The 13,064-nt window shown below is 34.1% G+C and overlaps 1 protein-coding gene across 1 annotated transcript in view; it reads right to left on the reverse strand.

Moving 5' to 3' along the window:
• Window positions 1-2,318: 2,318 nt before the first annotated feature.
• Window positions 2,319-13,064, reverse strand: part of LOC136856778 (regulator of microtubule dynamics protein 2) — a 119,220-nt gene continuing 108,474 nt past the window's right edge. The window contains exon 7 of the mRNA XM_067134883.2: window positions 2,319-2,911. Coding sequence (XP_066990984.2) covers window positions 2,900-2,911 — 12 coding nt within the window. The 3' untranslated portion in view covers window positions 2,319-2,899. The remainder of the gene's footprint in view (window positions 2,912-13,064) is intronic.

Raw genomic sequence — 13,064 nt, forward strand, 5'->3', positions numbered from 1 at the left:
GATAGTTACATTCACTGCAATTATTATTTTCCTTTTGTGGTTCTTGAATTTTTAAAATTTTCCATAAACCATGCTTGAGTTACTTTATGATTTTTGCAGTGCTTTAGGTCAGATATCATGTAGTTGCTCTAGGGAGCCAGCGTTACTTCCTCCGCTCAGGACGGCTGTCTGTCATGTGACAAGAGAGCAGCAAACAGGTGGGTTGCATACTGTAGTAGTAGTAGTAGTAGTAGTAGTAGTAGCAGTAGCAGCAGCAGCAGTAGTAGTAGTAGTAGTAGTAGTAGTAGTAGTAGTTATTACTGAGTACCAAGCTAGAATTAAGAATGCAAATAAGGCATTTTACTCTATGAGCCCTATATTAGGCTCCAAGTTGTTAACAAGGAATGCAAAAATGATTATCTACAATACAATACAATCGTTCGACTAGTACTTCTGTATGGTTCCGAGACATGGAATATAACCAATAAAGAGCAGCAGCAGTTGCAAGTCTTTCAGAAAAAATGTTATAGAAAAATATTTGGTCCATGGTTCAATCCTATCTCTCAAAGCTGGCAGAAAAGATCTAATTATGAGATTTACAGCCTCTCTCAACACACTATAATGGGTGTGATAGAATCCAACAGACTGCGCTGGGCTGGACATGTACTGAGGATGCAGGATAACAGAGCACCAGTAGATCTATACAAGGGATCTCTTAATGCGAAAAGACCTTCAGGAAGACCCCGAAGCACCTGGAAGAAGATCAACAAGGTGTGCCAGGCCCTCCAAATTGATAACTGGGAAGAGCAGGCTAAAGATCGAAAAGGATGGAAGGGGAATGTGAGATCAGCACGGGAACTTCACGTCCCTCAGAAGCCTATGGAGTGAGTGAGTGGGTGGGTACCTTCTTTCAATGCATTTTTTCAAATGAGAAACCTCTACCCTGTAACTGAGTTTTTGTTCACATAAATTGTATTGGGTCTGCCTACAACACAGCATGAAACACGAGATGCGAAATGGAAAGACCAAGCGGAACTATTTTGAGGAACTAAGCTTCTGTATGTATTACCACCAGTAAGCCTAATACAACACACGTCTAATAACTAAAGAACATCTGTAACCGGCCAGCAAATAACAGAATAGGAATGTCAGTACTGCCTCTAAACAGTTACAAGATTATCGCTTGCGCCTGTGCAGGAGTGTGCGCTTAAAGCGAGCTACTGAACTTCCTAATATCCATTAGCCAATCACAAACTCCCTATCCTTCCCTTGGTTTCAATGAGAGAGTTACTTTTGTATTAGGGTTTTTGGTGGAACACAATATTTCTGGAACAGCTTACTGTGATGGAATAGGATTCATTATCATGTTACGACATGTAACGCCTATTTCTAAAACACTTTTTGATTAACAGAACAGCACACAAAACTCACAAACCCATCTTCTGACAGGTACTCATTCACTCATGAACAAGCTTTCATTGCGTATGACAGGCCATGACATGTGTGTGTGTACACCTCCCATGCACTGAATTCAGCAGATGGTGTTGTGTTGCTGATAGGAAAAATACAGAGCAGCTGGTTCTTAATTCAAAAGCTCTCAATGTATAAGTACCACATATACAGATGTGTTTAAGAACTGTAAAAATAGTGAAGTGCTGGAAAAGAAAAAACAGATTAAATTGATTGCAAGCTAAATTTATCACATAGTGTATAAATACTATTTTGCCTACTAATGTGGAGTGTAAGCTGTTGGAATAGGTCCTCCTACAGTTACAGAGGAAAATATTTTATTTGATTTATAGGTCATGGCATGTGACAACCTTTCACTCGCAACTACTTAATTCACTTTTCTTTCCCAGTTGTCCATTCATCATACAAAATCAACTCAGTGGTAAGAATCTTGGAAATATACATAAGTACAATATATAAATGCATTTACAAATTGCAAGTTTGTTGCATTGTGCCATGAATTATATTATGGACTGTAAAAACTTTTGTGCACCCTTCAAAAATCAACTACCTATGCCCGGATCAAACCTGAAAACATGAGCTGTATGTATTACCACCGGTAAGCCAAATACAACACACGTCTAATAACTAAAGAATATCTGTAACCAGCCATAAAATAACAGAGTAGGAATGTCAGTACTGCCTCTAAACGTTTGTAAAAAAATAGTGAAGTGCTGGAAAAGAAAAATAATTAAATAGATTGCAAGCTAAATTTTTATAGCTCAGATTCACTGACACTGTCTTGCACATAATAGCAATCACCCCCAATCAGTCAAGTAAATGAATATTCTCGAGGTATCCACTGTCATACGCAAGATTTTATTCTCCTATCTCCCAGCGCTAATAAGAGTCATGAAAAAGCAAAGCCATTTCCATACAGGCCATTAAGGCCCATGGAGGAGTGGAAAGTAAAGGCTTCCATTATTCGTAACTTTGGGACTAAATGGGATAGAATGGTTAGCCCTATGCACAGCTGCCTTTAACGCCAGGAATTAATATGGTACTGTTTTGTGTATGCTGAGTGAACCTTAGGACCATGTGCCACTCCAGATGTGGAAATGAATGAGAATCGTGGATCAAACTTAATTGTCCAGTTACAATGATAGGCGAGTCATACTTGGATAAATATGATAGGTCTAATTTGTAACTATCCAGTACAGTACATACTGCCCAATACTATGGTTTAAAACAACTACAGTCTAATACATGCTATGGACTGAGAGAAATATTCAGTTTCTTCTTCTGTTGGAGAGACTAAACAGCCCAGCTGATACTCACTCTTTCTAAACAACTGACGATAATTCCGAAATATTTGGTGTCATAAACTTCGAATGGATGTAAAACCGACTGAAATCCTGGACCAGATAAATGACTTCTTTTCATCTTCATCCCAACTGCAGCAAAATCACTGCTAGTCATCATCCTGGAACACACAAACTTTCTATAATAATACTGAATAAAATCCATCCTCAAAACAAAATAAAAAATAAAAATATTGAAGCAAATAATTCTGTGGCTGTTTTCAATATCATCAAGGTGCTGGAAATCTCAATGGAGTCCTAACATGAACAGATAAATCAACCTATTTTAGTGGGCTCAACATTTTTAAAAATCACTGGACTGAACTGCATAGACCCTGTAATCTTAGAACAATATAAAAATAGTCCAAATGAATAGGAAGAGAACCAAACAAAGACTGGTCTGTGCCATTGTTTCCCCTATACCATAGGTTTTCAACTGGTGTGCCATGGTACAACTTGAATGACTTCCAGGAGCGCTGTGGTGTTTTCCATATTAGAGGTGCCAACGTACAAAGAAAATGGTTTTCTTAACATGTGGACTTTTACAACAACAACAACAACAACAACAACAACAACAACAACAACAACAACAACAACAACAACAACAACAACAACAACAACAACAACAACAACAACAACAACAACAACAACAACAACAACAACAACAACAACAACAACAACAACAACAACAACAACAACAACAACAACAACAACAACAACAACAACAACAACAACAACAACAACAACAACAACAACAACAACAACAACAACAACAACAACAACAACAACAACAACAACAACAATAATAATAATAATAATAATAATAATTACTTTATGTCACACTAATTACTTTAACAGTTTTCGGGAAGATGAAGTGCCAGAATTTAGTCCCAAAGGAGTTCTTTTACGTTGCAGTAAATCTACCGACATGAGGCTGACGTATTTGAGCACCTTCAGATACCACCGAACTGAGCCAGGACTGAACAATTTGGGGATATTAGGTCATGTAATGTTAATAATCTGCTGACACGTTTCAATCCTGCAACCACGATCGTCTTCAGAACAATAACAAATAATGTATAGGCAACTGTCACTCGATAGTAACCAGACTCAAGGTAGAGATACCCTGATAGAAATACAGTTCATCAATTTTTTCTTCTTTTGTCATCTGCTATCAAAGAATTGCGCATTTGTGTGAACTGGATCATGTGAGCTTGCTTCAGAAACCTGTGCAGTGTTGATTTGAATGAAGTCCTGCAAACTGTCATAAATGTAGTGAACTTAATTAAAACTTAATCCCTTAAAGCTAGATTTTTCAATAAAATGTGCCACGGTATGGGGGCTAGAAGAAGAAAACTATGCCAGTGTCAAGTGCTTTCTGGACACTGACTTTCTGCTGAAAGATGCTTATTCTGGTAATCTTTTTGCAAACTGAATTTGTTGAATAGTTTCTGCAAGGAAGAGCAATTCATTTGATTCAGCTTATTATGAAGTTTCAGCCTTCGTCCAAGGAGCTGCTTCTTTGGAAGAGGAAAATGAATGAAGGGGGAGAAATGGACTATTTTCCATGTCTGCAGCATTACACAACAGAAAATGAAAGAGACTTTACTGCAGATGGTTTTTCATAACTGAAGGACACTTACCTCAATTCAGTGTTTATTTTGATATGTACTTTCCCAAAAACTGCAACGAGTATCAGTGGGTTCGAAATCTTTTCACTAGTGGACTTCAGTACTGTAGAGGAGGAAGAACTGATAGAACATTCATCAGACTCTTCACTAAAAGTGAACTTTTCATGCAAGGCATTGCCAAAAGTTTGGTAAGACAGGAGTTCCCAAGCTTGAGCGAGAAAGCACTGAAGATATTAATTCCTTTTGCAATCTCTTCTCTCTGCTAGTGTGAGTTCTCAGCAGAAGTTGTTACAGAACCAAGTACAGGTGAAGACTGTGTGTAGACAAGGAAATGAGAGCAGCTGTACCTCAATTAGTGCCAAGTTTTGACAAGCTGTGAAACAAGCAAGCAAGCAAGCAAGCAAGCAAGCAAGCAAGCAAGCAAGCAAACTCAAGTTTCTTCTGAGGTGAAATGTACTTTAATTACAATATTTTTTTAAAATATAATTTTATTTTCATTTTTGTTTTAGAGAAGAGCATTATCTGATCTGGTTATTTTTTTTGATACTGCATTCACTCTGTGTGTACAAGTTTTTCCTCGTATGTTGGTTAGTACATTTCTTCACAGATTCTTGGAGTTAATGTCAAAATATCGATAGTTCTTACTGGGTGTCCCACAGGGAAGCTGCAGAAAGAATGCTGTTGGTCAGGGAAGCCATGGGTTCAAAAAGGTTGAAAACCACTACCCTATACCTATAGCTACAAAATACAGTCCCTGAAGAAGCTGACAGTGAAGGACAATGCATTTGAGTTATGGTGTTGGCGATGCCTGCTGAGAATACTGTGAACAGCCAGAATTAGTAATAAGAAAAATCTTGGACCAGGTAAAGCCAAAATTCTCCTTGGAAGGGAATATAGTGAGCTATCTTACTTTGGTCCCATAATGAGAAGCACCTCGCTGGAAAAGGATATCATGCTCAGAATGATGGGTGGCTAGGATGACCAAGAGTCATACTCGACTGAACAGATGAAGAGAGAGAGAGAGAGAAAGAATGAATACCGGTAGTTTAGAAACTAGTACTTTTCACTAATAGAATAATAATTAATGTTACAACATGAATACGAAGAACAAAAATAAAATTATGTAGACAGCATAATTCACTTCTGTCTTTAAAAAAATATCTATCAAAGTATTTTTCTGATCTAATAAATACAATGAGAAAACATTACAACTAATATTGTGAAGACCGTAGTGTACATGGATTGATTTAAGTGCTCAAATAAATAAATAAAAACAAACAAACAAACAAACAAACAAACAAACAAATAAATAAATCAATAAATAAATAAATAAATAAATAAATAAATAAATAAATAAATAAATAAATAAATAAATAAATAAATAAATAAATAAATGCCAAATTAGAATACTAGTTTGTTAGTGTTTGATGAATTTCAAGAATTGGCAGATCAAAACTAAACATGGAGAAGTGGAGTCACTGCAAAAATCAACACATTGTGAATGTGGAGTAAAATAATCTGTAGTGACTGTAAAATATTTATTTGGACTTGGAGAATGTCATGCTCAGAATAATGGGTGGCTAGAATGACCAAGAGACATACTCGACTGCCAGATCGGGTAGGATGCTTCGAGGAATTTCCAGTTGCATCAGTTTGCATCAGTTTGGAAATTTCTCGATGCTACACGAGGTATTTTATATGCATTTTTTTTTTCTGGGCCCTCATTGGCCATAATAAGACTATTTGTAATTGGCGAACGCAAGAAGTGCGGGGCGCTCGTTGGTTGTTTCACGATTTCACCATTTCCGGCAGCGGCACTCTTGGCGAGAGCTGAGCGCATCCAAGCCGTCTTGATTGTTTGACCATCGAAGGGAGAGGTTACCTTCACCAGGTGACGGGTCTCTTGACCTCCCCATAAGCCGGAGCTTACCCGCTTTTCTCTCAGTCGCCAAAATTTAAATTAAAATGACTTAGCGTTTGCGGCGAGTCATATCATATTTGTTAAGAGGCAGTTCCCTTTTCCTTTTGTTTTCTTAAATTGTGTTAAAATGTAAACTGTTCAATTCCTTTTTTGGTTGTAAATGTAAATAGTAAATTTTCCCGCTTGGAGCTGTCTCTCATAGATCCGCTTCATCTTAGGATATTCCCTTTTAGAACGAGCACCTTTTTTCAGAAGAGTTTTTGAGGAGGCTGCCTCCTAAAAGGGCTCTGTACTAAGATAAATTTTTTAAATAATTTTGGTCACCTTTGCAAATTATGATATTTCCATCACAATTATTAATTAAATTGTATTTAATTTGAATCACCATTGATTTCGCTTCATCAGCACTGCCAATACCTTTCACCGCCTGAGTATGGTCCGGTCCTAGCTGCTTTCCACCTCCTTTCCTTAGTCGTCATGTTGCTCAACCTGATCGTTACTGTTGTTTTCTTGCGCAAAACGTGCGTTTGTTTTCGATATTTTTGATTGTGTCTACACATTCTTAGTCTGCCTTAATTATTATTATTATTATTATTATTATTATTATTATTATTATTATTATTATTATTATTATTATTATTATCTTGTTCATCTGTGTTTGTGTGTAACGAGTAGAGGTTACATAATCCATGGATCACTTTTCAAAGTGCATTTTATGTCTTGTCAACTACATAGTGAAGACTATACCAAACTCTTGATTTGCCAAGTATCAGCCAGAAAATATGTAAAAATGTGTGCATGCAAGTTTATATTGCCTGTTCTAAATAACTTTCTCCAGACATTTTACAAATTAAATTGCTTCTGACACCAAAAACGTAACATATGAATATTCTATTCATCCACATGGTCATGGGAGTGCCTAGTTTGCATTAAAATAAAAACTGCCCAAATCAAACTGAGTAGTCTTTGCCATGGAGAGGTCAATACAGCCGGAATGGAAAGAAAAGTAATTGGACAGAAAAATATTTTTTTTAATGTTATAGTTTTACATCCCACTAACTGCTTTTATGATTTTTCAAGATCCCAAGGTGCCACAATTTTGTTCTGCAGGAGTTTTTACATGCCAGTATATATATACTACCTGATCAAAAGTATCCAGATACCTATCTGAAATTGCATTTAGACTTCACCCGTGTCATGTTCCCTAATCTTGGACATTAAAATAGGGTGTGGGTCCAACCTTCACCTTTATGGCGGCTTTAACTCTACAGGGGACACTTTCAATGAGGTGTCTGAATGTCTGTGGAGGAATGGCAAACCATTCTTCCTCAACAACTCAAACCAGAGAGGGTAGTGATGTTGAACGCTGGGGTCTGAAGTGAAGTCGACATTCTAACTCATCCCAAAGGGGCTCCATTGGGTTTGGGTCAGAATTCTGGGCAGGCCAGTCCATTTCAAAAATGTTAATGTCCACAAACCAATGCCTCACAGATGCAACTTTATGACAGGGAACATCGTCATGCTGATACAATCAATCTCCAAACGGGTCCTCTATCGTACACAGTACACAATGATTTAAAATGTGTTCATATCCTTCCGCATTTAGAGTTTTCTTAAGTGCAACAAGGGGACCACACAATAACCACAAAAAATATCCCTATACCATAACACCACCTCCTCTGTAGATCACTGTTGGCATTATAGAGGATTGTACGTAAAGTTCCCCAGGAATCTGCCAAACCCAAACCCTTCTATCGGATTGCTACAGGGTATCCGTCATCATATGAGGTCTGTCTGGTCTTGGTTTACCCGTGGTTGTTCCTTCACGTTTCCATTTCTCAATCACATTACCAACAGTTGACTTAAGCAGCTATAGAAGGGTTGAAAAATCCCTGATAGATTTATTACTCAGGTGACATTCAATGACTAGACCACATTCAAAGTTACTGAGCTCTCCTGGCCGACCCATTCTCTACTGACCACACAATATACACCTTTTATACTAGCGGGTCTGCCTCTTATGATATGTAGGCTTCACTTCCACATTACATAGGGGAGTGTCCAGATACTTTTGACTAGGTAGTATATACCGACATGAGGCTGGCATATCTGAGCACCTTCACATACAATCAGACTGAGCCAGGATCAAACCTCAGAAGTCCAGCTGAGCTACTCAGCCTAGCTTGGACAGAATAATGCAGAAGGGATATACAAAGAGGTAACTTATAGAATTCAACTGTTAAATACCACACATCACAAAAGATGAAAAGCAATTCCCTAACACAGATGATGCAGGAGCTTGTGCTTGTCCCCTCTTTCTGTTGCTCCCTCTTCCCACACCTATCTGCCATTGTGTTTATCCTATTATGTCTTCTTTTTCATGTTCCTACCTTTCTATACATGACCTGATTTATCATTTAATTGTTCCTTCCCATGACATTTTACTTTTTGTGTGATACTGATGATAATCTAACACATACTATCTGATCTAATACTATGTATCATATTCTAAAGGACACTGAGTAATTCTTGACAAGTGTATTTCAAGACGAGTTCTCTAAATTAACCTTTCAAGTGCTGAGTTGCCAGTTAACTGCTTGGTACCTCAATGCTGAGTTTTTTATTCGGATGAAAAAAAAATTGTAGAAGCCTCAATATTTAACTTAGCAGTGGGATGATTCCGAGGCATCGTATCTGCTTTGTCCATATAGGCTATTGTTACGATGGGCTTGCCACACCCAAAGCCATTTTATACCTACTGCCGGGTTCAAAATTAGGCCGCCCCTAACATGGAGGCAGACGCCTTTTGTAGCCGCTCCTCTGGAGTACAGACGCTGCGGGTTTGCCGCTTCTGCCATCTTCATCTCGCTAATGGTAAAGCAACGGGAGGACGGGAATGATATAGTGATGACATCCATTGACATTGAAAAGGCATATGACAGTGTCCCCAGGACTAAAGTTTGGGACAGTCTGGTGCAAAAAAGAATTGGACAGGGATTAATAAAAATGATCATGGCAATGTACAAGGAATGTTGTAGTTGCGTGCAAACACAAGTTGGTTTAAAATCACTAGTGGGCTGAGACAGGGAAGTGTTCTATCACCAATCCTGTTTACAATAGTAATGGATGACATGAGAACAGCAAAAGCAGCATCTGGAGGAAATAAATGAACACCATGTTATTTGCAGATAAATTGTAATTTGGGAGAAGAGGACATGATCGTTCAAGTACAGTTGTCATAAATGAAAGAAAAGTTCCACCTAATCAATATTACTTTTTTGTCACATGTAGGACCAGTTTCGACCTCTCAAAAGGTCATCCTCAGCTACACTAGAATTGCATTTACATATTATGCCTCCTATTGAGAGCTAATGACATACTCTAGAATTCAACGATTTTAAAGTGGTTATACCCATGCTGAGAATTCAATATTATACAATTACAAAAATTAATTGCTCTTATTACACTCAATGTACATATGTAAGAATCTAATATGAGTTCGTCTCTTCTTTAGTGTGATGAGTATGTCGGAGTATTTTTAAACATAGGCATTTGCCTAGTCAGTTTAATTGATCTCTAATCTTGTGAATATTTAGTCCTGTATGAAATGAACTTAGTTGAACAATTGGAAATAATCAGTATTATAGCCGTTTTAACCATAATTTACACTAAATGTAGAAATATACATGTTGATAGTTCAATAAAACAAATGACTAGCCAAAATAAAACAGTAGTAAATATAATTTAACGTGCTTGACTGCACTGTTGATTGTCTAATGCGGCAGGTAATAGTGGTTCTTGCGTTGTACAGTTCGTGTTATATTAGAATAATAAGAAGTTAGCACATAAACAAACACTTAAACATATTAAAACAATAAAAGTCACAATAAAAATTAGTGGACATGGTTTAACTTAATTGCACTGTTGACTGTCTAAAGCTGCAGATAATAGTAGTTCTTGCGTTGTTGCAGTGCGTATTATGTTAGAATTATGTGAAATAGCTCATAAGCAAAACTCTTAAACACATTAAAACATTAAAATCACTGTAATGTGCGTTGGATGTAAACTTCAGTTGACAGTCCAAATTAATAAGAGACAGACACCTTCTATGTTGTTTGCAAGTTTTAAGCTTAAAATATTGTAATCATTGCCAAATGTATGAATATTACTCAACCACTTTCAATTTAGTATTTTGTAACCTTTAATAATTTGTTTGTTTGACGTTGATTAATGTTCTAGAAATTTGTTCACTTTTTGAATCCAAGGTCGTTAATGGTGGCTCTTTCCTTTCTTATGATGGTGAATATCTGTAAGTCGAAATGATTGAATTAGAAATTCTGATTGAAATAAAAGTTGTATACTAGTGTGAGTTCTATGAAAATTTACTTACTGCTGTGGGGTGGTTGAGATGTTTGCTGTTTGGCTGTCTGTCGCGTATTGTACCTTGTACTTCTGATAATGTTGTCGGCTGTTGTGGAGGGGTTGGAGAGGTGTGTGGGGGAAGCCTTGCTGTGTGTATGGGTGGGGCTGGGCGTGTCCGCTGTCTGCGCTATTGCTTGCGTATGACGCTGTTTGTTAACTAATTTGATGTAATCATTCTTTACAATTGGGATAATTTTATTAAATAAAATGTTGGTTTCCTCAGTTAGTTCATTGATATTATAATTGGGATTTGTATATTGATTAAATGTTATGTATAACTCCTCATATATATTAAGCAAAGGGCCTTTCGGATTTGTATTTAATATTTTCAAATCATTATCTATGTCCGTAAAATTATGTTTATAATCGTGCATGTGCTGTCTTATTGCAGAGAAATGATTATGCTTAATAGCGTTGACATGTTCATTATACCTTATTGCAAAATTTCTTCCAGTACGCCCTATGTAACTAGTTAGGCAATTGTTACATCTAATTCGATATACTCCTGATTGAAAATATTTGTTGTTATTGTTAACTGATTTGGTATTATGTGTAATATGCCTGATGTTATGTGTAGTTCTGAAAGCTATTTTAAGATTATGCTTCTTAAAGACATTAGATAGAGAATATATGCACGTGTTATTAAAAGTGAAAGTTGCGAAATCTTTTCTAGGTTTATCTGGTTTCAGCAGTGTAGTTTTGGGACGGGATTCGATCTTACGAATAATGGAATTTATCATCTCTTTTTTATAACAATTTTTTCTGGCTATTTCATGAATTAATTGTAACTCTTCGTTGAGGTCTGTTTTTGATAAAGGTAAATTAAAGGCTCTGTAAATCATGCTCTGGTATGCTGCTTTCTTATGGGAGTCAGGATGAACGGAGTCCGTCTTTATAATAAATAAATAAATAAATAAATAAATAAATAAATAAATAAATAAATAAATAAATAAATAAATAAATAAATAAATAAATAAATAAATAAATAAATAAATAAATAAATAAATAAATAAATAAATAAATAAATAAATAAATAAATAAATAAATAAATAAATAAATAAATAAATAAATAAATAAATAAATAAATAAATAAATAAATAAATAAATAAATAAATAAATAAATAAATAAATAAATAAATAAATAAATAAATAAATAAATAAATAAATAAATAAATAAATAAATAAATAAATAAATAAATAAATAAATAAATAAATAAATAAATAAATAAATAAATAAATAAATAAATAAATAAATAAATAAATAAATAAATAAATAAATAAATAAATAAATAAATAAATAAATAAATTATTTAAATAAATAAATAAATAAATAAATAAATAAATAAATAAATAAATAAATAAATAAATAAATAAATAAATAAATAAATAAATAAATAAATAAATAAATAAATAAATAAATAAATAAATAAATAAATAAATAAATAAATAAATAAATAAATAAATAAATAAATAAATAAATAAATAAATAAATAAATAAATAAATAAATAAATAAATAAATAAATAAATAAATAAATAAATAAATAAATAAATAAATAAATAAATAAATAAATAAATAAATAAATAAATAAATAAATAAATAAATAAATAAATAAATAAATAAATAAATAAATAAATAAATAAATAAATAAATAAATAAATAAATAAATAAATAAATAAATAAATAAATAAATAAATAAATAAATAAATAAATAAATAAATAAATAAATAAATAAATAAATAAATAAATAAATAAATAAATAAATAAATAAATAAATAAATAAATAAATAAATAAATAAATAAATAAATAAATAAATAAATAAATAAATAAATAAATAAATAAATAAATAAATAAATAAATAAATAAATAAATAAATAAATAAATAAATAAATACCTACATAAATAAATAAATACTATAAAGACGGACTCCGTTCATCCTGACTCCCATAAGAAAGCAGCATACCAAAGCATGATTTACAGAGCCTTTAATTTACCTTTATCAAAAACAGACCTCAACGAAGAGTTACAATTAATTCATGAAATAGCCAGAAAAAATTGTTATAAAAAAGAGATGATAAATTCCATTATTCGTAAGATCGAATCCCGTCCCAAAACTACACTGCTGAAACCAGATAAACCTTGAAAAGATTTTGCAACTTTCACTTCTTTTTTTTTTTTTTGCTAGGGGCTTTACGTCGCACCGACACAGATAGGTCTTATGGCGACGATGGGATAGGAAAGGCCTAGGAGTTGGAAGGAAGCGGCCGTGGCCTTAATTAAGGTACAGCCCCAGCATTTGCC

This window comes from Anabrus simplex, chromosome 1 (genome assembly GCF_040414725.1).
Source record: "Anabrus simplex isolate iqAnaSimp1 chromosome 1, ASM4041472v1, whole genome shotgun sequence".
In the NCBI taxonomy this organism is placed as follows: Eukaryota; Metazoa; Arthropoda; class Insecta; order Orthoptera; family Tettigoniidae; genus Anabrus; species Anabrus simplex.